The sequence below is a fragment of the Mustela nivalis genome (assembly GCF_964662115.1).
Source record: "Mustela nivalis genome assembly, chromosome: 10".
NCBI lineage: Eukaryota > Metazoa > Chordata > Mammalia > Carnivora > Mustelidae > Mustela > Mustela nivalis.
In genome coordinates this window covers 76,261,487-76,289,147 of record NC_139029.1, presented here as the reverse complement: position 1 = coordinate 76,289,147, position 27,661 = coordinate 76,261,487, and the positions used below count along the sequence as shown (strand labels likewise).

At 36.2% G+C, this 27,661-nt stretch overlaps 1 protein-coding gene across 8 annotated transcripts in view; it reads left to right on the top strand.

Annotated features, from left to right (window-relative positions):
- EVI5 (ecotropic viral integration site 5) overlaps positions 1-27,661 on the top strand; it is a 207,232-nt gene that overhangs the window by 127,622 nt on the left and 51,949 nt on the right. For all 8 annotated transcript variants that reach the window (XM_082688706.1, XM_082688704.1, XM_082688705.1 and 5 more), the window contains 2 exons: positions 2,788-2,934; positions 23,412-23,507. In XM_082688706.1, the coding sequence (XP_082544832.1) occupies positions 2,788-2,934; positions 23,412-23,507 (243 nt within the window). The remainder of the gene's footprint in view (positions 1-2,787; positions 2,935-23,411; positions 23,508-27,661) is intronic.

The window sequence follows — 27,661 nt, the reverse complement described above, 5'->3', positions numbered from 1 at the left end:
TCAAAACTCTTTATTATGATGTATCTATTTAAAATTATTTTCTTTTTTCAATTTATTTCTTCCCTTTTTTCTATTTTTCCCCCTCCTTTCTTCCTTTTTTTATTGGGTTAATTTAGATGTTTCTTTTTCTACTACTGGTTTGACTTTTATGATTCCTTTTCTGTTAGTGTTTATTACCTGAAAAAAATAAAAAATGCTCATCTGACTGACCAAAGTTTGATGTTGATAATCATCTCCATCTTCCTTCTAAACTGTATAAGGGCCTTGGAAGATTTTTATTGCTCTTCTTCCATTGTTGTTTTATGGAGTCAGTGCTTATTTGGATTTGTCTATCTATTTGCTAACTTTTTGCCCTCTGTTACTTTTATTTAATAGTTTCTTTCCAATTTTGATCATGCATTATAAACTCTCACTTTCCTAAAAGTAAATATACTTTTTTCCTCACTCTGGTGTCATAGTTTAGCTGAATATGCTATTGTAGAATGAAATTTATTTTTTTAAGCACTACAAACTTTTCCTTTTGAGATGTCTGCTGAGTATTTCCCTTCCCCCCTTACCAGATACTCAGTTTTGCCCTTGATTTATCTCTTCTTTTTGTGAGCATTCTGTTTTGTTAAAATGTTTCTTAGTGAGGGCTTATTTGTATTTATCCTGCCTACAACTAGTTGTGTTTCCCAGAATGTGGATTCATATATATAATTTTTCCAGTTGTAAAAATTCTTAATTATTGTCATCTCCTAGACTGTCATAGCTCACTTTTTCCTTTGTGTTCTGTTTTATTCTGCAACCTCTATTAGTTGTATTTTGTACCTCCTTACTCTCGTCTATGTCTCTTGACCTCTTCTGGAACACTGTTTCTTCAGTGTAGCTAATTCTCTGCTTAACCCTTCAATTAATTTTTAACATTACTGACTATATTAAGTTCTAGAAGTTGTATTTGGTTGTTTTTCAAATTTGCTAAATCTGTTTTTTTTTTTAAAGATTATTCATTTATTTATTTTGAGAGAGAGAGAACACATATATGAGTGGGGGAAGAGCAGAAGGAGAGGGACAGGCAGACTCTGTGCTGAGCAGGGAGCCGGGCACTGGGCTCCATGCCATGACCCTGAGCTCATGAGCTGAGCCAAAATCAAGAATTGGATGCTTAACCAACTGAGCTATCCAGGCACCCCCAAATTTGCTAAATATTTTTTGATAGTTACTTGTTCTTTGCTTATGTTTTTTGCTCCCTCTTTTTACGTCTTATCATTTTAAATAAACTTTTATACAAAGTCCTTACATGATTATTATCTAGAGTTTTTAAAGAATTTGTTCTTTTTATCCTTTTGTCTACAATTTCTCACTTATTGTCAATTTTTGGTTTTATGTGTGGAGTTTTATAATTTTGGATCATGAACTTGTAGTGAGGGGTCAAGAGAGGGATTCTATCTGTGGGAATTCTTTGCAGCTTATGTTGAATTTATGTCTTCTGAAGTGTGGTTATTTGTTCAGTGGTAGAAGCGAAGACAGTAAAAAGAAGTTGCAGAACATTTTGACTCTAAGTACTGAGTACTTAGATTAAGTACTGAATCTAAGTACTAAGAGGATCACTATTTTATAGACAAATACTGAGTCAGGAAGAAGAGTAAAGTAAAAATGAAGAAACTCAGAAATGGTAGAAAGTTTTGGAGCTTAAAACTGTTACATGATGCAGATTTTTTAATAAAACTGGAGGCTGGGTTGTTTTTATTGAGTGAAGTAGAATAGGTGTAATAGTAACAACCAAGGATTTATTAAGTATCTGTTTAATTTCAGACATTATGTGAGATTCCTTTCATAAACTTTTCTCATGTGATTCTTACAACACAGCCTTTGAAGTCTAGTCATAATATCTATGCTTGTACTAGTGTACTGGATTTGATGGGATTAGGTAAATTTAGCAAGGTTGAAAAACTGTAAAATGAGGAACCAGATTCTTCTGTCTTCGATTGTAAAATCCCTACTGTTTCTTTCAGACCCCTAATAGAATCTTAGGGTTGAAAGAAATCAGGCTATGTGGAGCCTGCATGGGGAAACTACTTCATGTCAGTCAAATTAAGGTCTCTATGTATTTTTTAGCATGTTCTATAGTTTTAATACATTGAACACCAACATTTATTGAGTTATTTCTATATACTAAGTGCTGTTCCATGTAATCTCTCATTTAATACTGAAGAGACCCGAATAAGAAATAGTGAGTATTTTTATATACATTTTTCAAATAAAAAAATAGAGATATTATAACTAGTTTGCTTAATCACCAAATAACAAGTTGAAATTCAAATCCAGTTCAGGTTGCTTAAAATGGCTGTGCTGTACATTGGAAAATAGAAGTGCATATGACACATTTCATGACATAAAGGATTTTACAGTCTAGTAAATGGTGATGGTACTTTTCAATCAGTCTGTCCTTTTGGGAAGAGGAGTTAAATTCATCATATTTCTGTATCTACTCATTTGTATGATACTGCCCATTTCAGAAATTAATACTTCAGGGTCTGTGTAAACATTCTTTAAGTTTGTAGATAGTTATTGTATAAATAGAAAGTTAGGAAGAGTTTCTAATATAGACCTTAAGTATCTTCTAGATGACTCAATTCTTAAAGCACATTTATAATTTTTTAGTGTTTAACTATTATATGTTAAATAAAATCCACCTGTAACAGATAGCATTTTACATAATGTTATTGAGATATAATGGGGAGGTAAAAATTTGTAGATTTTTTGGGGGGTCTTTAATGTCTGAATATTTATATTTTTAATTATTAGAATCAGATCAACAGTAACCATCTTCGAAGAGCGGAACAAGAGGTAATTAGTCTGCATGAGAAAGTGCAGTATCTTTCGGCACAGAACAAAGGACTACTTACTCAATTAAGTGAAGCAAAGCGCAAACAAGCAGAGATTGAATGCAAGGTAAATATATTGGCTACCTAATGTTTTTGTCAATGTAATAATGCCTTTTTTGTTATGTCTCTTCATTATTTTAAAGGCAATAAAACCAAAAAGAGCTAATTTGATTTCCCATTTTTCCTGCATTTGGTTTGGTTGTTGCTTTCAGACAGGTTAGCTCATCTTACTGTGAGGTGGATTTCTGGCAGGAAACCTCATTTCACCCACTCGGTTAAATGCCGGTTTAGGAAATTAAGTTAACCAAGTGGCTGAAAATTGGTATCTCTTTATAATTTTTCTTTTGACTTGTAGCTCTTTAAAGCCAAAGCTTTTAAAATTTAAAATTTAAAATTTAGGGAGATTAGGGCAACTCTCTTTGATTGGTATGGTATAGTATGCACTCAATATTGATATATGTTTTCTGGGTAGAGAGCAAAAGAAGTGTGTTTGCCCATGGTCTGGAAAGTTGTGTACATTTCCCATTATTATTTTAATCAGTTTTTCTATTTTTTAATGCATGAAGTATTTGGATTTATAAAGCTTCAAAAAGTTTTTGAATTCAAGTAAATGTTTTCCTGAAGTCAGTTGCCAGTGCAGCTGTGGTGAGAGAGTGCGGGGATGAGGAGTGGGGTGGGACAAGGAGGGGGGGGTAAGACAAGAGAGAGTGAGTGTGAGAGAAAGAGAAATAACTAAAGATATGACCGTGGTCTCAGCATTAGAATAGATTACTAAGGACAAGTTATGGAATTTAAAAAATAAAGTAGGCATCCATCTTTTCATGGTGATACAGCAGGAATGATGCTCTTTAAGATTCTAGCCTTATTATTCTATGATAAGAAATAAGACTTTCAGTGGTACATATGAAGCTGTAATTCCATCAACTTGTTCTGGTGTCATTAAAAACCCGGAGTGAAGCTTGAGTGGTTTATCAGTGTCACTGAAATCCAGAGATGAAATTACATCCTAATAAATATGCATGGCTGTTGCAATTTACACTGACAGAAATCTGTAGGCAGTACTGAAATTTGTGCTAACTTAAAATTAGTCCCTCTAGAAGGATGTGACTAGACTAATTTAAAAATAAAATGATGTGACATGAGGTTATATCAATTTGATTTGTCTTTCTAATATGTGATTAAATTTTTATGATGCCATATTGTCTGTGCTGACTTATTTTTAATAAAGAGCTAAACTTAATCTCTTTTCAAATTATTGGGGTTTTTCTTAAACATAGGTTGCTAACACTGTTACTGGATTTAATATTGTTCCTCAAATGCCTTAGCACCTTTTAAGTAAAGTAAGGTGTTCTTTGGAAATAATTTTTGGGATTTGCTGATGAAGAAAAATATAAATATATATTTTTTAAATTTAAGTAATAGGCTCAGATTCAGAATTTTAGAAAATGTTAAGAACCAATATTTTATTTTATTTTTAATTGTTCAGTAATAAACCTGTGAAATTTGTTACAAATGCTGATTCTTATATCTGTGTGTGTGTTTAGCCTGTATATTGATTTATTCAATATTTTGTAATACCTTTTATAGATTTTGAGAATGCCCAGTGTGTCATTACCATAGCACCTAGTACATTATAATCAAGTGTATATATTTTATCTTGTTATACTGGAACACTTCAGGAATAAACCCTAACTTTTTCAAGGAAGCTAGTCCTTGAATTATGGAAATCTGGTTCATTTTCATTTAGTTTTTTTTTTTTTTTTTTTAGATTTTATTTATTTGAGAGCAAGAGAGCATATATATAGGTATGCACACAAGTTGGGCAGAGGGTTAGAGGGAGGGGAAGAAGCAGACTCTCCACTGAGCCGGGAGCTGGACTCTGGGCTCCATCCCAGGACCCTGAGATCATGACCTGAGCTGAAGGCAGATATTTAACTGATTGAGTCTTCTAGGTGCCCACCCCTCATTTAGTTATGTATGATTATAGCTTGTAATTTGTTGATAAAGAACTATTAAATTTCATTTTATTTTTCATTTATGTAATATATCAGGATACTGTTTTTAGTATTAATGCTATTTTCCTTCTACAACTGAATTTGAATGTTCCTGCTTAAAAGATGAAAATAATAAGTCTGTAATCTCCAATATGAAAATTCAAAACACTCTGAAACCCAAACATTTTCTCATAAATTTCACAGAAATTCATTTGGGTGGCCATTTATAATTTTTGTTTTATCCCACTTGGTGCGAATATTTATACTTTACAGTTTCATCGTGTTTAGTACTAAGCAAGGTATTTCAATATGGATGCAACCTTGTGGATAATACTAATGTATGCTTCATTTATTTTATTATTTTTCTAAAATCTAAAAAATAAAAAAATTCTATGACATATTTATTTGCCAAGATTTTAGTAATGAGATTGTGGGATTTCCTACATAAATCTAAATTTGAAGAGGATAGAAGGATTTTATATTCTCTAATTCTACATATATAAAGAGAGATACCAATATAGATAAGTATATATCCATGGAAAAGGCATAGTACAATAATTCATATATAAACTTGTAAAATTATATGATAAGTAATTTTTAAGTAAGAAAGTCAGTATTTTACTATGATTATAACATTGTACATATTTGTAATAATGACAAGAAGGAAACAGGAAGAAAGTAAACCTGGTGCTTATATATAATATAAACCTTTTAAAAAAATTGTATATATTTATTTGTCAGAGAGAGAGAGTACAAACAGGGGAAGTGGCAGACAGAGGGAGAAGGAGACTCCCCACTGAGTAAGGAGCCTGATGTAGGACTCAACCCAGGACCCTGAGATCATGACCTGAGCCGAAAGCAGATGCTCAACTGATTGAGCCACCCAGCTGTCCCTAATATGAAATTTAATAGCTTAATACATACGTATTTTTTCATAATGCTTTGATTTTTTAACAGTATAAGTGAAAGCATTGCTCATACTCTTTCCTCTTTCATCTCATTCTCTTCCTGAGTCTACCATATACCCTTTCTTTTATCTTTTTGCTATGTGACTGCTTTTATTTTCTGATCCGTCCTTTGAGAGTATTTTTTTAAAGATTTTATTTATTTATTCGAGAGAGAGAGTGAGAGAGAGAGAGCGTGTGAGAAGAGTAGCAGGGGCGATAGGGAAGCAGACTCCCCAGTGAGCAGGAAGCCTGATGTGGGGCTCCATTCTAGGAACCTGGGATTATAACCTGAGCAGAAGACAGATGTTTAACTGACTGAGCCATCCAGGTGCCCCTCTTTCAGAGTTTCTTTTAGGCAAATACAAGCAAGTAGAAGTACATAATTTTTCTTTTCACCTTTTTTACATAAAAGTTAACATATTGTGTGTTCTTCTCCTTGCCTTTTTTTGGTCACTATAGTTTTTTTTCAATGTCATTATATTTTATAAAGCTTTCAATATCAGTACTTCAAGAGCCTTATTAGTTTCTAAGGTACATTGTTTTCCATTGCATGGATGTATTGTAGTATACTTAACTAGATTCTTGTTGATGGGCACACGGATTGTCCCCAGTGTTTTTGCTGCCACAAGCAGTGTACTTAATAGCCTCTTGTACATATATAATTTCAGACATACAGAGTTATATCCACATTCTCTACCTATAGAGATATATCCACATGTTCCTTTAGATTGGTCAATGGGTAAATGCATTTGTACTTACGTAAAATTTTGTCAGATGACACTTCTTGGGTTGAACCGTTTTGTACTCTGACCAAGAGGGCATGATAGTACTTGTTTCTCCATTATATTACTTTAAAAGATACTTACAAAGTGTATAGCCAAACCTTTTCATTTTAAGTAGATGTAACTTGCATATTTTGGAACAGTGATTCTCAAATAAGGGTGGGAGAAGGTGAGATTATGAGACTTCAAAGAATTATGGCATCTGTTTACATATTCATCAAATACTTGGGCAACCTTTATTTGTTAGTATTATAGGCACTGGGGACTCAGTAGTGAAGAAAGTGAGCACAGTGTTTATTGAAACAATAAATAAAAAATACATAAGATCATTACTAATGATGTACTATAAAGTGGGAGGTAAGAGGAAGTGGTGATGAAGATGGAGTGCCAGGAGGTGGTATCAAAGCTGAGATGTGAGGAATAGGAAAGCAGCAGCCATGTGAAGTGCCAGGGGAAGGATCCTCACCATGAAAGGGTCACAGAGTTCAAGATCCAAAAGCAGAAAAGAAGTTGGTTGCTGAGTCTTGTATAAAGTAAAAAGCCAATGACATAAAAACCAGGGAAGTAGGTTGGGACTGCACATCTTACCATATAAAATTTTACTTCCCATACTAATGAGTTTGGGTTTTACTCTTAAGTGCTGTGGAAGCCATTGAAAGATTTTAAGCAGAAAATCAACTATGACTTTTTCTGTTTTGCTGTATTTCCTTCAGGTTTTTTTGTTTGTTTGTTTTTTACGTTTAATTTTGACATTTTTGTTTACAGAAAAGCAGCAAAAATAGTAGTTACCATATAACTTTTTATCAGCTTCTCCTAATGTTAACATTTTATATAACCATGATACACATTTATCACTAGTAAGAAATGAATGAAACTACAGACTTTATTCAGATCTCCCCACTAGATTTCTGTCTCCTCTAATCTGTGACAGTTTCTTAATGCTTTGTTATCTTTCCTTAGACCTTTATTATTGAAAAATACTGGTCAGTTATTTTGTAGAATATCCCTCAGCTTGGGATTGTATGTTTTCTCATGACTAGACTGAGATAATGTATTTTAGGAAAGAATACAGAACAGAAGTGTCCTTCTTAGCACATCATGTTAGAAGGCCTTTTGTATTAATATGTTAATGATGTTAACCCTGATCATTTAAGTTGGTGTCTGCCAAGTTTTCTCTACTACAGAGCTTTTTTCCTCTCATACTGTGTTCATTACAAGTAAGTTATTAAGTCCAGCCCAGTCTGACAGCCGACAGGGATGTTAAGCTACACCCCCTCAAGGAAAGAGTGTCAAAAAACTTGTGGACATATATTAAAACCACCACAGTAATTAATAAATATTTGGGGGGAACTATCTTTTTTTTTTTTTAAGATTTTATTTATTTTATTTGACAGACAGAGATTACAAGTAGGCAGAGAGGCAGGCAGAGAGAGAGGGGAGGAAGCAGGTTCCCTGCTGAGCAGAGAGCCCGATGCGGGGCTCCATCCCAGGACCCTGGGATCATGACCTGAGCCGAAGGCAGAGGCTTTAACCCACTGAGCCACCCAGGCACCCCCTGGGGGGAACTATCTTGAGGTCATGAAAATATCCTTAAAGTTTCAGCAACTAATTTTAGCATTTGTTAGGGGACATTGCTTATAGCAATTAATGTAATTATTTTTCAAAAGAACACACATACCACTGTGTGTAGAGATAGGTTTGGCTGGGGTTGGAGACAGATTTGTTATGAGGTCTTCAGGAAATAGTACAATACAGGTACTAGCTTGGGCTCAGGTATTAACATTTAAATAAAGAGAAGTAGATAAATTCACAGTCTGTTTTTTGTACAGAACCAACAAGACTTGGTGATTAGATTGGAGAGGGAGAAGATTAAGGGGAATTTTTTTTAATGTGATTAACGTAATTTTGTATAATTTATAATATTTACATTTGGAAGTATTACATTTATTACATATGTTGCATATAATATATACACTTATAAGTATTATATATTATATTATATTATATATATTATAAATAATATAATTTATTTGATTAATATAATTTCTTACATACTGCTAACTAAAATCAGGAGACTAAATGTATTAGTTATCTATTACTATTTTTTAAATTACCTCTAAAACTTAGTGGCTTAAAATAGCAATAAGCACCAGTATCCTAGAGTTTTTGTGGGTCAGAAATTCAGGAGTAGTTTAACCAAGTGGTTCTGGTTTAGAGTCTCTTACGAGGCTGCAGTCATTGAAGGCTTAACTGGAGCTAATGGATGAGGTGTTTTAGGTGGCCCTCTCACAAGGTTGAAAGTTGATGCTGACTGCTGGAGACATCACTGCCCTAGAAGGGATTTCTCTTAGTAAAGGATTTAGACAAGTACAGAAACAAGCACAATGCAGAATGAGTAGTGCTGTGATTGAGGAGGTATATAGGACACTGTAATGGGAGTTTAGTGTTAGGATAATGCTTCAAGAAAGGCTAACTGAGGAATGATTGAGCTAAGACATTAAAGCTATGTAGGAGTTAAGGAAAGACAATAAATAGAGTTCACTGGACAGAGGGAATGGCATATGTGAAGAATAAAAATAAGAAAGAAGAGGTTGCTTGAACTTAAAAAAGTTCATTGTAGCTGGAGGTAAGTATCATAAGGAATACTGGTAAGATATGAGGCTGGAACAGTGAATAGGGAGTGAAATCATATACAATTTAGGACACCAGTATAAGGACCTGAGTCATTATCTCAAGATCTGTGGAATGCCATAAAGTATTTAAACTAAGGGAGTGACAAAATGAGATTTGAATAGAGCCAGCCGGTAAAGGCTTCCAAGAACCAGTTGTTAAATTTTTAGGAATTTTGCGACTTGCTTGTTAAAACAGCCATATGAACAATTAAGTCATATAGCATAATTAAATTGTGATAGGGCAAAGGTAATAAGTAATCAAACTTTAACATTTCCTACTTATTTTTACATTTTACTACTATCTGTGCTTTTGAGGTTATTTAGACCCCCTGTATCTGTACGGTGGAAGTACCATATAATAGTGTTCCACTGTACATTTCTTCCCAGCTCAGTGTTCGGTAATATTAACGTTGATAGCTTGAAAGGAGCCATGGTGGGATAATTTACATCACGTTAGTTGTCAAACTACAAATCAGGACTGGATTTTTTTGTTGACGATCTAGACCAGATGTTGGTAGACTGTAGCCCATAGCCCATAGCCCAAATCTGTCTGGTTGCCTGTTTTTAGAAGTAAAGTTTTATTGGAATACAGCCTTGCCTGTTTCTTTATGTATTGTCCATGGCCACTTCCACATTGCAGCAATGGCAGATACAATATTTGTGATACATTATATGACCCATAAACCTAAAATATTTACTATCTGGCCTTTTAAGGAAAGGTATTTGATGCCTGTGCTTGATTTTTAATGCAGATAAAAGTTTAAAAATATGTTGTTATCTTCAGCATATGCATTATGACTAGCACAAAATTTTTAAGGAAATTTTCCTTCAGTATTAGATTACTGTCACCAGAATCAACAAAAAACTTGCTCACATTATTAACAGATGAGTGAAATTATAACATAAGTCTTCTTTGTTTCACTTTCATCTTTTCTCTAACAAAAATATTCAGTCAACATTTATATCAAAACTTTACTTTTTCCCCAGTTTCAACCATTGATGGCTCATGGATGTAGTAGTTTAGAAAAAAATCAGTGAAAGCATTCTGTGAGAATACAGTGACTGCACAGAATGGGCAATGAGTATTGTATATCTTATTATCTATATGTTATATTCTATATATCCTCTGTATCAGTTTATATTAAAAGATATAATAAACTTATTCATGAACACATGTGTGCACACACACACAAACAGCCCTAGGAGAAAGCTGATTGCTAGACAATTTTTTTTATTACATATAATGTATTATTTGCCCCGGGTTATAGGTCTGTGAATTGTCCAGCTTTCACCATATCCCATATCCTCCCCAATGTCCATCACCCAACCACCCTCTCCATACACCCCTCCTCCCAGCACCCACAGTTTGTTTTGTGAGATTAAGAGCCTCCTATGGTTTCTCTCCCTCTGGATCCCATCTTGTTTCATTTATTCTTTTCCTACCCCCCCCCAACCCCCATGTTGCATCTACACTTCCTCATATCAGGGAGATCGTATGATAATTGTCTTTCTCTGATTAACTTATTTTGCTAAGCACAATACCCTCTTGTTCCATTCACATTGTTGCAAATGGCAAAATTTTATTTCTTTTGATGGCTGCATAGTATTCCATTGTATATATATATACCACATCTTCTTTATCCATTCATCTGTTGATGGACATCTAGGTTCTTTCCATCATTTGGCTATCGTGGACATTGCTCCTATAAACATTTGGGTGAATGTGCCCCTTTGGATCACTAAATTTGTAGGTTTAGGGTAAATACTCAGTAGTATGATTGCTGGGTCATAGGGTAGCTCTATTTTTAACTTTTTGAGGACCCTCCATGCTGTTTTTCAGAGCAGCATCACCAGGTTGCATGTCCACCAACAGTGTAGGAGGGTTCCCCTTTTTTCCGCATCCTTGCCAACACCTGTTCTTTCCTGACTTGTTAATTTTAGCCATTCTGACTGGTGTGAGATGGTATCTCATTGTGGTTTTGATTTGTATTTCCCTGTAGCCGAGTGACGTGGAGCACTTTTTCATGTGTCTGTTGGCCATCTGGATGTCTTCTCTGTAGAAATGTCTGTTCATGCCCTCTGCCCATTTCTTGATTGTATTGTTTGTTCTTTGGGTGTTGAATTTGATAAGTTCTTTATACATTTTGGATACTATCTCTTATTTGATATGTCATTTGCGAATATCTTCTCCCATTCTGTTGGTTGCCTTTTGGTTTTGTTGACTGTTTCATTTGCTGTGCAAAAGCTTTTGATTGTGATGGAGTCCCAGTGGTTCATTTTTGCCCTTGCTTCCCTTGCCTTTGAATTTGCTGCAAAGAATTGAATTTGAATTTCCAGGAAGAATTTGCTGCAGCTGAGGTTGAAGAGGTTGCTGCCTGTGTTCTCCTCAAGGGTTTTGATGGATCCCTGTCTCACATTGAGGTCTTTCATCCATTTTGAGTCTATTTTTGTGTGTGGTATAAGGAAATGGTCCAGTTTCATTCTTCTGCATGTGGCTGTCCAACTTTGCCATCATGATTTGTTGAAGAGACTGTCTTTTTTTCCATTGGACATTCTTTCCTCTTTGTCGAAGATTAGTTGACCATAGAGTTGTGGGTATATTTCTGGGGTCTCTATTCTGTTCCATTGATCTATGTGTCTGTTTTTGTGCCAGTACCAGTCTTGAGGATTATAGCTTTGTAATAGAACTTGAAGTCTGGAATTGTGATGCCACCAACTTTTTGACTTTCTTTTTCAACATACCTTTGTCTATTCGGGGTCTTTTCTGGTTCCATATAAATTTTAAGATTATTTGTTCCATTTCTTTAAAAAAATTGATAGGGATTGCATTAAATGTGTAGATTGCTTTAGGTAGCATAGACATTTTCACAATATTTGTTCTTCCAATCCAGGAGCATGGAACATTTTTCCATTTCTTTATGTCTTCCTCAATTTCTTTCATGAGTACTTTATAGTTTTCTGAGTTCAGATTCTTTGCCTCTTCGATTAGGCTTATTCCTAGGTATCATATGGTTTTGGGTACAATTGTAAATGGGATTGACTCCTTAATTTTTCTTTCTTCTGTCTTGCTGTTGGTGTATAGAAATGCAACTGATTTCTGTACATTGATTTTATATCCTGACACTTTACTGAATTCCTGTATGAGTTCTTGCAGTTTTGGAGTGGAGTCTTGGGTTTTCCATATAAAGTATCATATCAGCTGCAAAGAATGAGAGTTTGACCTCTTCTTTGATGATTTGGATGCCTTTTATTTCTTTTTGTTGTCTGATTGCTGAGGCTAGAACATCTAGTACTATGTTGAATAGCAGTAGTGATAGTGGACATCCCTGCCATGTTCCTGACCCTAGGAGAAAAGCTCTCAGTTTTTCCCCATTGAGAGTGATATTGGCTGTGGGTTTTCCATAGATGGCTTTGGGATGTGAGGGCGATCTGGCTGCGACATCTGTCACCCCATTGATCGCCAGGGTTGATTCGGCTGATCTGGCTGGCTAGGCGGGTGTCCCCTTCCTCCCTCACCGCTCCATGTGCGTCCCTCTTGAAGCTGTGTGCTCGGTCGAAGAGGACGACCTTCCCCGATAGAGGAGAGGACTGTTCTTCGGTCAAGGGTATACGAGTAGCTGCGCTCCCCTGCTAGAACCTCCAAACAAGCTCTCAAGGTCCATAGATGGCTTTGTTGATATTAAAATATGTACCCTTTATCCCTACACTTTGAAAAGTTTTGATGAAGAAAGGATCCTGTACTTTGTCAAATGCTTTTTCAGCATCTATTGAGAGTATCATATGGTTTTCGTTCTTTTTTTTTTTAATTAATGTATTGTATCACATTGATTGCAGCCCTGGAATAAATCCCTCTTGGTCGTAGTGAACAATCCTTTTAATGTACTGTTGGATCCTATTGATTAGTATTTTGGTGAGAATTTTTCCATCTGTGTTCATCAAGGATATTGGTCTGTAAGTATCCTTTTTGATGGGATCTTTGTCTGGTTTTGGGATCAAGATAATGCTGGCCTCCTAAAATGAGTTTGACACTTTTCCTTCCATTTCTGGTTTTTGGAACAGTTTCAGGAGAATAGAAATTAATTCTTCTTTTGCTTTGGGGAGATTTTTGATGACTGCATCAGTCTCCTTACTGATTTTGGGTCTGTTCACATTTTCTATTTCTTCCTAGTTCAGTTTTGGTAATTTATATGTCTCTAGGAATGCATTCATTTCTTCCAGATTGTCAAATTTGCTGGCGTATAGTTGCTCATGATATGTTCTTATAATTGTTTCTATTTCGTTGGTGTTGGTTGTGATTTCTCCTATTTCATTCATGATTTTATTTATTTGGGTCCTTTCTCTTTTCTTTTTGATAAGTTTGGCCAGGGCTTTATCAGTCTTATTAATTCTTTCAAAACCTTTGCTCCTAGTTTCATTGATCTGTTCTACTGTTCTTTTGGTTTGTGTTTCATTGTTTTCTGCTCTGATGTTTATTATTTCTCTTCTCCTGCTGGGTTTAGGCTTTCTTTGCTGTTCTTTCTCCAGCTTCATGTGTAAGGTTAGGTTGTGTACTTAAGACCTTTCTTCTTTTTTGAGAAAGGTTTGTATCGCTATATACTTTCCTCTCAGGACCATCTTTTCTGTGTCCCACAGATTTTGAACAGTTTTGTTTTCATTTTCATTTGTTTCCATGAATTTTTTCAATTCTTCTTTAATTTCCTGGTTGACCCATTTATTCTTTAGTAGGATGCTCTTTAACCTCCATGTATTTGAGTTCTTTCCAACTTTCCTCTTGTGATTGAGTTCTAGCTTCAGAGCATTGTGGTCTGAAAATATGCAGGGAATGATCCCAATCTTTTGGTACCAGTTTAGACCTGATTTGTGACCCAGAATATGATCTATTCTGGAAACTGTTCATGTGCTCTAGAGAAGAATGTGTATTCTGTTGCTTTGGGATGGAATGTTCTGAATATATCTGTGATGTCCATCTGGTCCAGTTTGTCATTTAAGGCCTTTATTTCTTTGTTCATCTTTTGCCTGGATAACCTGTCCAATTCAGTGAGAGGGCTGTTAAAATCCTCTTATTATTATTGTATTATTGTTGATGTGTTTCTTTGATTTTGTTATTAGTTGGTTTATATAGTTATATATATATACTTATATATACATACATATAGTTATATAGTTTATATATATATATAGTTATATAGCTTATATAGTTTAAGATTGTTAGATCTTGTTGGACAGACCCTTTGAGTATGATATAGTGTCCTTCCTCATCTCTTATTATAGTCTTTGGCTTAAAATCTAATTGATCTGATATAAGGATTGCCACCCCCGCTTTCTTTTGATGTCCATTAGCATGGTAAATTATTTTCCACCCCCTCACTTTATTTATTTTTTTTTAAGATTTTATTTATTTATTTGACAGACAGAGATCACAAGTAGGCAGAGAGGCAGGCAGAGAGAGAGGAGGAAGCAGACTTTAACCCACTGAGCCACCCAGGCACCCCACCCCCTCACTTTAAATCTGGAGATGTCTTTGGGGGTAAAATGGGTTTCTTGTAGATAGCGTATTGATGGGTTCTGTTTTTTTATCCATTCTGATATCCTGTGTCTTTTGATTGGGGCATTTAGCCCATTTACATTCAGAGTAACTATTGAAAGATCTGAATTTTGTATTGTCTGTAAGATGACTGTTACTCTGTATTGTCTCTGTTCCTTTCTGGTCTACTACTTTTAGGTTCTCTCTTTGCTTAAAGGACCCCTTTCAGTATTTCCAGTAGGGCTGGTTGGTGTTTACAGTTCTTTCAGTTTTTGTTTGTCCTGGAAGCTTTTTCTCTCTCCTTCTATTTTCAACAATAGCCTAGATGGATATAGTATTCTTGGCTCCATATTTTTCCTCATTTAGTGCTTTGAATATATGATGCCAGTTCTTTCTGGCCTCCCAGGTCTCTGTGTATAAGTCTGCTGCCAATCTAATATTTCTTCCATTGTATGTTACAGACTTCCTGTCCCAACCTGCTTTCAGGATTTTTTCTTTGTCACTAAGACTAATAAGTTTTACTACTAGAAGATGGGATGTAGACCTGTTTATTTATTGATTTTGAGGGGGATTCTCTGTGCCTCCTGGATTTTGATGCTTGTTCCCTTTGCCATATTAGGAAAATTCTCTACTATAATTTGTTCCAATAAACCTTCTGCCCCTCTCCTCCTTCGGGAATCCCAATTATTCTAATATTGTTTCATTTTATGGTATCACTTATTTCTTAAATTCTCCCTTCATGGTCCAGTAGTTGTTTGTCTCTTTTTTGCTCAGCTTCTTTATTCCCCATCATTTGGTCTTCTGTATCACTAATTCTCTCTTCTGCCTCATTTGTCCTAGCAGTAAGAGCGTCCATTTTTTTATTGCACCTTATTAATAGCTTTTTAAATTTCTAGTTGGTTAGATTTTTGTTCTTTTATTTCTCCATAAAGAGATTTTATTTCTTCAAAAAGGGTTTCTGTAATATCTTCCATGGCTTTTTTGAGCCCTGCTAACACCTTGAGAATCATCATTCTGAACTGTATTTCTGACATATTAGCAATATTTGTATTGGTTAGGTCCCTAGCCTTCGGTACTGCCTCTTTTTCTTTTTTCTGTGGTGAGTTTTTCTGCCTTGTCATTTTATGCAGATAAGAATATATGAACGACAGAATAAAATACTAAAAGGTTGGCAAAGACCCTATAAAAATGTATGCTAATGAAATCAGAAGAGACCCAAAATTGGGGGGGAGAAGAAAGGGTGATGTTAATTTTTATCTATATCTATATCTATATCTATATCTATATCTATATATCTGGTGAATAGAACAGAGCCACCCACTTGATTTGGGGTGTAATCTGGTCTCTTAGTACAAACTACCTCCCAAAGTTTTAAAGAAAGAAAAACTTATATATCTATAAAAATAAGAGTAAACACAATGAAGGGATAGAATATGACTGTAATGTTGAAAATTTAAAAAAATATATAAAAAGGGAATTGATAAGATAAGTTTGTTGGAAAAAGAGAAAAAAAAGGAGGAGAGAATGTGTTCAGACTGGAGACTAAACAAAGCCATGTACTAGATTTAGGGTATATTTTTATGTATTAGAAGAAATTGTATCCCAGAATTTTAAAGAAAAAAACCCCCATACATATACAAAAAATAAGGTTAAATACAATGAAGAGATAAAATATTACTATAAAAATGAAGGTTTAAAAATATATATATATATTTTTTTTATAAGGGTATTTTTTTTAAGATTTTATTTTTTTATTTATTTGACAGAGAGAGATCACAGTACACAGAGAGGCAGGCAGAGAGAGAGAGAGGGAAGCAGGCTCCCTGCTGAGCAGAGAGCCTGATGCAGGACTCGATCCCAGGACCCTGAGATCATGACCTGAGCTGAAGGCAGCGGCTTAACCCACTGAGCCACCCAGGCGCCCCTAAGGGTATTTTTAAGATAAACTATTTTAAAAACTTCAAAAGAGGAAAGAGGAATGGCGCCTGGGTGGCTTAGTGGGTTAAGCCTCTGCTTTCGGCTCAGGTCATGATCTCAGGGTCCTGGGATCAAGCCCTGCATGGTGTTCTCCGCTCAGCAGAGAGCCTGCTTCCCCTCTCTCTCTGCCTGCCTCTCTGCCTACTTGTGATCTCTCTTTCTGTTAACATAAGGAAATAAAAAATCTTCCAAAAGAAAAAAAAAAAAAAGAGGAAAGAGGAAAAGTTGAAAAAAGAGAGAATAAGAAAAAAATAAAATAAAAAAAATTTAACTTTGCAAGACTGAAGGATCATGGGGGGAAAGCCATGAATTCCATGTGTTGCATTCCTCTAGCTCTGGAGTTCCACAATTCTCATTTATGAACTTGTTCTTGGCTGGATGTTCTTGCTGATCTTCTGGGGAAGGGGCCTGTTGCCGTGTTTTTCAAATGTCTCTCTGAGGCGGAATTGCACTGCCTTTGCCAGGGGCCAGGCTAAGTAATCTGCTCGGGTTTGCTCTTGGGAGCTTTTGTTCCCTGAATGCTTTCCATAGAGCTTTGGAGGACGGGAATGGAAATGGCGGCCTTCCAATCACTAGGCCTAGAGGAACTGAGAGCTCAGGACACCACACCTCAGTGCGCCCTCAGAGAAAAGCAGTCAATCCCTTCCTTCTCCCAGGTCTCCAGCTACACTCTGTACTCTCCTGGCCTGTGACTGAGCATTTCTATATCTAGCACATGATCCCATTTGAAGTCTCCAAACCCAACAGATTCCTACTGCACGTTTCTGTGCCACTCCTCCTGGAGAAGGAAGGAGGGGGTCTCTCTGGATCTGCCACTTGTGAGGTCCCTGCTGGAAGAGCAGTGGCCTAACTGTGCCTTGCATCATGGTTTAAGGTAACCCTGATTTGAGAGCTCACTCCTCGGCTCTATCGGCTTCCCCGCTCTGATACCTGGGAGCTCTACCACAATCAGACACCCCCGATCTTTCCGTGACCCTGCGGGACCTGAGACCACACTATCCCTGTGAGGACTCCACCCCCGCTTAGTCTCTGGAGTGATGTCCCTCAGAGGAGCAGACTTCTAAGAGTTCTGATTTTGTGCTCTGCTGCTCCACTGCTTGCCGAAAGCCAATCCCTCCCCACCACCATGGTCTTTCTTCCTGTCATTTCGGATTCACTTCTCCACACATCGTACCTTCCAGAAAGTGTTTGATTTTCTGGTCCTAGAATTGCTGTTCTTCTCTTCTATCTCCTGTTGAGTTTGTAGGTGTTCGGAATGGTTTGATAACTAACTAGCTGAACTCCTGGGACCTGATGTCATTTCAGTCTGCTACTCCTCTGCCATCTTGCTTCTCCCCCTAGACATTTTTTAAAAGGAATTTATTTATTTGGTCAGGGGTGGAGGCATAAGGAGGGGGAGTGAGAGGGAAGCAGAGGGAGAAGCAGGTTCTCCACCAAGCAGGGAGCCTGACATGGGGCTCAGTGCCAGGAACCTGGGATCATGACCTGAGCTGAAAGCAGATTCTTAACCTCTGAGCCACCCAGGTGCCCCTGATTTTTAGACATTTATTAGCACAGCACAGGGTACACATGTGACTATATGCAAACTGGCAAAATATTTAAAGCAGTATCTGCTTAAGGTGAAGCAGAAGTATCTAAGATACAAGAATAAGTTTAATTATTACACTTCTAAATTTGTGATATTTAGAAATGTTGGTATTATAGTACTGTCAGGTGCTAAATTTCTCCAACGATCACCAATGCTGTAAATTTTTGATACAAATGATTGCTACATTTCAACTGGAGTTAATGGAGGAGAAAAATATTTTGCATACCCTACTTTTATGTAACATATTTTCTTCATATTTTGTTGTTTCTGGATCAGTATTAATTGGCTACGGTATTGTAGAATGCAGTTTTGGGGTTTTTCTTTGTGAAATTTTGAAGTGGTAGAGTTAAGTACTATACTTTTCCTGGGAAGATTAGAATTATGATGTAATTGAACTTCTATTCTCTTTTGTAATGTAATGTAAATGTTAACATTTACTACAAATGTTATTTACTTTAAATGTTAACATTTGGGTCCTCTAAGCAAAGAGAGAGCCTACAAGTGGTAGATCAGAAAGGAACAGAGACCATATACAGTAACAGTCACCTTACAGGCAATACAATGGCACTAAATTCATATCTCTCAATAGTTACCCTGAATGTGAATGGGCTAAATGCCCCTGTCAAAAGACACAGGGTATCAGAATGGATAAAAAAACAAAACCCATCTATATGTTGCCTCCAAGAAACTCATTTTAAGCCCGAAGACACCTCCAGATTTAAAGTGAGGGGGTGGAAAAGAATTTACCATGCTAATGGACATCAGAAGAAAGCAGGAGTGGCAATCCTTATATCAGATCAATTAGATTTTAAGCCAAAGACTATAATAAGAGATGAGGAAGGACACTATATCATACTCAAAGGGTCTGTCCAACAAGAAGATTTAACAATTTTAAATATCTATGCCCCCAACGTGGGAGCAGCCAACTATATAAACCAATTAATAACAAAATCAAAGAAACACATCAACAATAATACAATAATAGTAGAGGACTTTAACACTCCCCTCACTGAAATGGACAGGTCATCCAAGCAAAAGATCAGCAAGGAAATAAAGGCCTTAAACGACACACTGGACCAGATGGACATCACAGATATATTCAGAATATTTCATCCCAAAGCAACAGAATACACATTCTTCTCTAGTGCACATGGAACATTCTCCAGAATAGATCACATCCTCGGTCCTAAATCAGGACTCAACCGGTATCAAAAGATTGGGATCATTCCCTGCATATTTTCAGACCACAATGCTCTAAAGCTAGAACTCAACCACAAAAGGAAGTTTGGAAAGAACCCAAATACATGGAGACTAAACAGTATCCTTCTAAAGAATGAATGGGTCAACCGGGAAATTAAAGAAGAATTGAAAAAAATCATGGAAACAAATGATAATGAAAATACAACGGTTCAAAATCTGTGGGACACAACAAAGGCAGTCCTGAGAGCAAAATATATAGCGGTACAAGGCTTTCTCAAGAAACAAGAAAGGTCTCAGGTACACAACCTAACCCTACACCTAAAGGAGCTGGAGAAAGAACAAGAAATAAACCCTAAGCCCAGCAGGAGAAGAGAAATCATAAAGATCAGAGCAGAAATCAATGAAATAGAAACCAAAAAAACAATAGAACAAATCAACGAAACTAGGAGCTGGTTCTTTGAAAGAATTAATGAAATTGATAAACCCCTGGCCCGAAAAGAGAAAGGACCCAAATAAATAAAATCATGAATGAAAGAGGAGAGATCACAACTAACACCAAAGAAATACAAACTATTATAAGAACATACTATGAGCAACTCTATGGCAATAAATTTGACAATCTGGAAGAAATGGATGCATTCCTAGAAACATATAAACTACCACAACTGAACCAGAAAGAAATAGAAAGCCTGAACAGACCCATAACCAGTAAGGAGATTGAAACAGTCATTAAAAATCTCCAAACAAACAAAAGCCCAGGGCCAGACGGCTTCCCGGGGGAATTCTACCAAACATTTAAAGGAGAACTATTCCTATTCTCCTGAATCTGTTCCAAAAATAGAAATGGAAGGAAAACTTCCAAACTCATTTGATGAGGCCAGCATCACCTTGATCCCAAAACCAGACAAGGATCCCACCAAAAAAGAGAGCTATAGACCGATATCCTTGATGAACACAGATGCGAAAATACTCAACAAAATACTAGCCAATAGGATTCAACAGTACATTAAAAAGATTATTCACCACGACCAAGTGGGATTTATTCCAGGGCTGCAAGGTTGGTTCAACATCCGCAAATCAGTCAATGTGATACAACACATCAATAAAAGAAAGAACAAGAACCATATGATACTCTCAATAGATGCTGAAAAAGCATTTGACAAAGTACAGCATCCCTTCCTGATCAAAACTCTTCAAAGTGTAGGGATAGAGGGCACATACCTCAATATCATCAAAGCCATCTATGAAAAACCCACCGCAAATATCATTCTCAATGGAGAAAAACTGAAAGCTTTTCCGCTAAGGTCAGGAACACGGCAGGGATGTCCATTATCACCACTGCTATTCAACATAGTACTAGAGGTCCTAGCCTCAGCAATCAGACAACAAAAGGAAATTAAAGGCATCCAAATCAGCAAAGAAGAAGTCAAATTATCACTCTTCGCAGATGATATGATACTATATGTGGAAAACCCAAAAGACTCCACTCCAAAACTGCTAGAACTTATACAGGAATTCAGTAAAGTGTCAGGATATAAAATCAATGCACAGAAATCAGTTGCATTTCTCTACACCAACAGCAAGACAGAAGAAAGAGATATTAAGGAGTCAATCCCATTTACAATTGCATCGAAAACCATAAGATACCTAGGAATAAACCTAACCAAAGAGACACAGAATCTATACTCAGAAAACTATAAAGTACTCATGAAAGAAATTGAGGAAGACACAAAGAAATGGAAAAATGTTCCATGCTCCTGGATTGGAAGAATAAATGTGAAAATGTCTATGCTACCTAAAGCAATCTACACATTTAATGCAATTCCTATCAAAGTACCATCCATCTTTTTCAAAGAAATGGAACAAATAATGCTAAAATTTATATGGAACCAGAAAAGACCTCGAATAGCCAAAGGGATATTGAAAAAGAAAGCCAACGTTGGTGGCATCACAATTCCGGATTTCAAGCTCTATTACAAAGCTGTCATCATCAAGACAGCATGGTACTGGCACAAAAACAGACACATAGATCAATGGAACAGAATAGAGAGCCCAGAAATAGACCCTCAACTCTATGGTCAACTAATCTTCGACAAAGCAGGAAAGAATGTCCAATGGAAAAAAGACAGCCTCTTCAATAAATGGTGCTGGGAAAATTGGACAGCCACATGCAGAAAAATGAAATTGGACCATTTCCTTACACCACACACAAAAATAGACTCAAAATGGATGAAGGACCTCAATGTGCGAAAGGAATCCATCAAAATCCTTGAGGAGAACACGGGCAGCAACCTCTTCGACCTCTGCCGCAGCAACATCTTCCTAGGAACAACGCAAAAGGCAAGGGAAGCAAGGGAAAAAATGAACTATTGGGATTTCATCAAGATCAAAAGCTTTTGCACAGCAAAGGAAATAGTTAACAAAATCAAAAGACAACTGACAGAATGGGAGAAGATATTTGCAAACGACATATCAGATAAAGTACTAGTGTCCAGAATCTATAAAGAACTTAGCAAACTCAACACCCAAAGAACAAATAATCCAATCAAGAAATGGGCAGAGGACATGAACAGACATTTCTGCAAAGAAGACATCCAGATGGCCAACAGACACATGAAAAAGTGCTCCATATCACTCGGCATCAGGGAAATACAAATCAAAACCTCAATGAGATATCACCTCACACCAGTCAGAATGGCTAAAATCAACAAGTCAGGAAATGACAGATGCTGGCGAGGATGCGGAGAAAGGGGAACCCTCCTCCACTGTTGGTGGGAATGCAAGCTGGTTCAGCCACTCTGGAAAACAGCATGGAGATTCCTCAAAATGTTGAAAATAGAACTGCCCTATGACCCAGCAATTGCACTATTGGGTATTTACCCTAAAGATACAAATGTAGTGATCCAAAGGGGCACATGCACCCGAATGTTTATAGCAGCAATGTCCACAATAGCCAAACTATGGAAAGAACCTAGATGTCCATCAACAGATGAATGGATCAAGAAGATGTGGTATATATACACAATGGAATACTATGCAGCCATCAAAAGAAATGAAATCTTGCCATTTGCGACAACATGGATGGAACTAGAGCGTATCATGCTTAGCGAAATAAGTCAAGCAGAGAAAGACAACTATCATATGACCTCCCTGATATGAGGAAGTGGTGATGCAACATGGAGGCTTAAGTGGGTAGGAGAAGAATAAATGAAACAAGATGGGATTGGGAGGGAGACAAACCATAAGTGACTCTTAATCTCACAAAACAAACTGAGGGTTGCTGGGGGGAGGGGGTTTGGGAGAAGGGGGTGGGATTATGTACACTGGGGAGGGTATGTTCTTTGGTGAGTGCTGTGAAGTGTGTAAACCTGGTGATTCACAGACCTGTACCCCTGGGGATAAAAATATATGTTTATAAAAAATAAAAAATTAAAAAAAAATGTTAACATTTATTGCTTCAGAAAGAATATAATCATTAAGTATTATCCAGTTAATATGCTCTCTCAGTATCCATATTCTCTGTTAATCTGTTGTCCAAATTTAGTGTTTGAAAGTTCTCAATTTTTTGTTCTTGCATAAAAATGAACAGCTTTCACAGTCACCAGTGATTTGAATTCTTTTAAGATTAAGTTCATTTTTAATTTTAACTTTTTATGCAGAATTTGTTTATTTGAGTGTTGTTTCTGAATGCTTAAAGATAGAATATTATTCTATATGTTTGGTCTTCATTTCATATCAAGTTCAGGAAATAATGGCACTTTTTTTTCATCTGATCATTAATCTATTTGATTTCAAAATTTGAAGTATATTTTACTTTTACCACATGGTTTATTTTTGGTTTGTTTTGTTTGCCGCTCTAGAACAAGGAAGAAGTGATGGCTGTGAGACTCCGGGAAGCAGATAGCATAGCTGCTGTGGCTGAATTACAGCAGCACATTGCTGAGCTGGAAATCCAGGTACCATATGAAAATAATAAAGTACACATAAAAATAATTTCTCTCTGTACCTGAAGAGTGACTTGTACCTTCCTCTTAATGATTATGATTCTATTTCCAACACATATTCATTTCCACGTTCTTTTTTTGGTGGTAACATAACATATAACATAAATTGACCATTTTAAAGTGTAAGTTCTATGACATTAAGTACATTCACATTGTACAACCAGTCAGTCTCCAGAACTCTTTTCATCTTGCAAAACTGAAAATCTGCCTATTGAACATCTCCTCATGCCCATTTCCCCGAACCCCTGGAAACCACCATTCCATTTTTAATCTCTGAATTAGACTACTCTCGGTACTGCATGTAAGTAAGACGGTATAGTATTTGTCTTCTTTTTTAAGATTTTATTTATTGTCAGAGAAAGAGAAAAAGAGCACACACAAAAAGGGAGAGCAGCAGGCAGAGGGAGAAGTACTCTCCCTGCTGAACAAGGAGCCCCATGCAAGACTCCATTCCAGGACCCCGGGATCATGACCTGAGCCAAAGGCAGACACTTAAGTGACTGAGCCACCCAGGGGTCCCTGTCTTTTTTTTTTTTTTTTTTAATTTATTTATTCATTCTAGAGAAAGAGAGTACACAAGTCAGGGGAGGGGCTGAGGGAGAAAGAGAGAGGGAAAGCAGACTCCCCACTGAGCAAGAAGCCCGACAGATCAACCTACAAACCAACCCATCTACAGACCATAAGGCTCAATCCCAGGACACTGAAATTATGACCTGAGCCAAAATCAACACTTGGCCACTTTAACTGAGCCACCCAGTTGCTGTAGTATTTGTCTTTTTATGACTGGGTCTTTTCACTTAGCAAATGTCATTAAGGTTTATCCATGTGTAATGGATAATATGTGAAAAATAATATATGAAAAAATTTCCTTCCTTTATAAGACTGAATAATATTCCATTGTATCTGTATACCACATTTTGTTGTTTATCCATTGGTAAACACTTGGGTTGCATCCACCTTTTGGCTATTGTGAATAATGCTTCTGTGAACGTGGTTGTACAGATGTTGTACAGATTTCTTTGAATCCTTGCTTTCATTTCTTTGGGATTTACCCAGAAGTGGGATTGATAGATCATACAGTAATCCTGTTTTTAATTATTTGAGGAATTGCTATACTATTTTCCATAGCAGCTGCACCATTTTACATTCTTGCTAGCCAGTGCACAAGGGCTCTTATTTCTCCTTGTCCTTACCAATACTTGCTAATTTTCTGGGGTTTTTGTTGTTGTTTGTTTTTTTTGTGGTAGCCATCCTAATCAGAATGAAGTCATAGCTCATAGTGGTTTTGATTAGCATTCCCCTAATTAGTGATGTTGACCATCTTACCATTTGCTTTTTGCTATTTGTGTATCTTCTTTACAGAAATGTCTGTATGAGTCCTTTGCTCATTTTTTTAATCAGGTTTTTGAGTTATTGAAGTTCCTTATGTATCCTTAGGGTCAATCCCTTATCAGATAGATAGTTTTCTTTTTTTTTTTTTTTAATTTTATTTATTTATTTGACAGACAGAGATTACAAGTAGGCAGAGAGGCAGGCAGAGGAAGAGAGAAAGGGAAGCAGGCTCCCTGTGGAGCAGAGAGCCCGATGCGGGGCTCGATCCCAGAACGCTGAGATCATGACCTGAGCCGAAGGCAGCGGCTTAACCCACTGAGCCACCCAGGCGCCCCTGTTACTGCTTTTTGATGAACAAAAGTTTTTTTTTGTTGAAGTCCAACTTAACTTAGTCCTCTTCTTTTGTGACCTCTGCTTAAGTCCACGTTTGTTAGTTTGATACCATATTTGTACATTGCCAAAGCAATTTTTGAAAGAAGATTCAAAACTAAATAATTTGTCAATGTATGTCCTAATTCTTATTGTATTTATAAGGTAGTAAATTTCTCATATGGGAAAAATACTGTGTTTAAAATCTTATTTCTTTCAAAATATGTTATATTTATTCCAAGCCAAAATACAGTTTTGCTGCAGCATATAGAATTTTCTTCCACTTAAAATATCCTTTGAACTAAATTTCAATTCAAAATTTGGTTAATTTCTAAGACTTACATGTATTATAGCTTCATCTTTTGATCTGGGTCAAAAGTAATCATGATACATCGATTTGTATAAGTTTATTAAAAAATTAGCCTTTGTGTTCTGTTGCTAATATTCCCTGTAAAGTAGCACATACTCAGAAAAACTTCAAACATGAACTGACTTCATGACATATTTGTAATCAGTGGTTTAAAATCATGCTATCGTATTAAATTCTAGTTTAAGCCTGGAGTTTTCTAACATCTAGAAAATTAAGAAATTTTGCTACATTTCTATGCATGTTAGTCACAAACAGCAAGATTTATATCAATGTTTTTATTTCTTCTGAAATACTTATGAAAGTGAAGAGCCTGATATGCTGCAAGTTTTATTTAAAATGGAATGCAGCATGTTACATCATTTCTGAAAATAGAAAATGCATGAAATTTTTACTATCAGGAATATGTTGGCATCAAATGGCTCTTGATTAAATAATCCTTGGAATCCTAATTGCTAAATTCATTGGTATTTTTTCGGTATTTATCCTGCTTGAGTTTATCTCATTTATGGTTGTTGACCAGTCGTCCTCTTTACATTCTCTCCTCCCATAGCTTTCCCACCACCACTCACTTTTGCCTTACTTCTTTCTTGTTTTTTGTTTTAGTCTTCTTATCATCTCTGAATGTTTGTATTCCTCTGAGAATCCCAAGTTTTTGGCTTTTTAAAGGCTGTATTCAAATGAAGGATCTCACTTACATGGCTTTAGGAGCCATCTGTATAACAGATCCTAATGTAACTCCAGCCCTCACATGTTTCCCCCAACCAATAATTTTTAAACCTTTTAAAAAATTATTAGCACAGTATACCAAGAAGTTTGTAATACAAAGCTACATTATAATATGGGTAAACACATTACCCATATAGTCACGGTGGAGGTCAAGATACAGAATATTGCCTGTATCCAGAAGTCTACCCAATCACACCTGACTCCCTTGTCCTGAGTTTTGTGGTAGTCTCTCCTTTGCTTTTCTTTATAATTGTGTCAACTTCATATGCCTCTCTGATTTGTACAGTTTAGTTTTACCTGTTTCTGAACTTTGAATAGAGTGTTCTTGAATATCTTTGTCTCTTCTTTCTTTGTTCAAAATTATTTTAGTAAGTAATCATTTTTATTGTTATGTGTTCCCATTTTATGACTGTATCACAGTGTATCCACTCTAATATTATTGGTCATTTGGGAGTTTGTGGATTGGGACTGTTTGGAACAGTGCTGTGATTATAAGCAATCGTGTGCACTGTACTGACTACATGTACGTGTTTCTCTGGTGTGGAATGTTTGTGTCACATAGCATGCAACTCTTCAACTTTATTTTCCAAAGTGCTTGTGATATTTTGTTGTGGTTTTAATTTCCATTTACCTGATTATTAATAAGGCTGGCCATTTGGATTTCCTTTTTTGTAAAGGTCTGCTGAAGTCTTTTTATATGTATTTTTCTGGTAGGTTTTTGTCTTTTTCTTTGGATATATAGTTATTTACTTATTGATGTTATGTTTTGTAAATACCTGTTTCCACTCTGACTTGTCTTTTGTTGTTCTTTAACTTATTGTGTCTTTTGATGAGTAGACCAGTAGTTTTAATGGACTCTAGACCACTCCACCTGGAAGTAGCACAGGCACTTCAAATTCAACATGTTTAAAATTATGTGTTCCTGTTTCATCCAATTTTTTTTTTTCCTTTCTGTATCTCTAGTCTTGATCAGTGGTAGCATCTCTTAACGGATTGTTCAACCTAGTGAGAACTTCGCTTAGTCCTTTCTTAACCCTCTACATGAAGTCTATATAGAGAATATGTAAACTTTCAACTTTATTAGATAATATCAAATTCTTTTACAAAGTGCTTGTGCTAGTTAACATAACCAGCATTTTACCTTCTCACATACTCTTGTAGTTTTGCTTTCAGATAATTTTTTAAAGATTTTATTTATTTGTCAGAGAGAGAGAGAGAGAGCACAAGCAGGCAGAGTGGCAGGAAGAGGCAGAGAGAAGCAGGTTCCCCTCTAAGCAAGGAGCCCACTGTGGGGCTCGAATCCAGGACC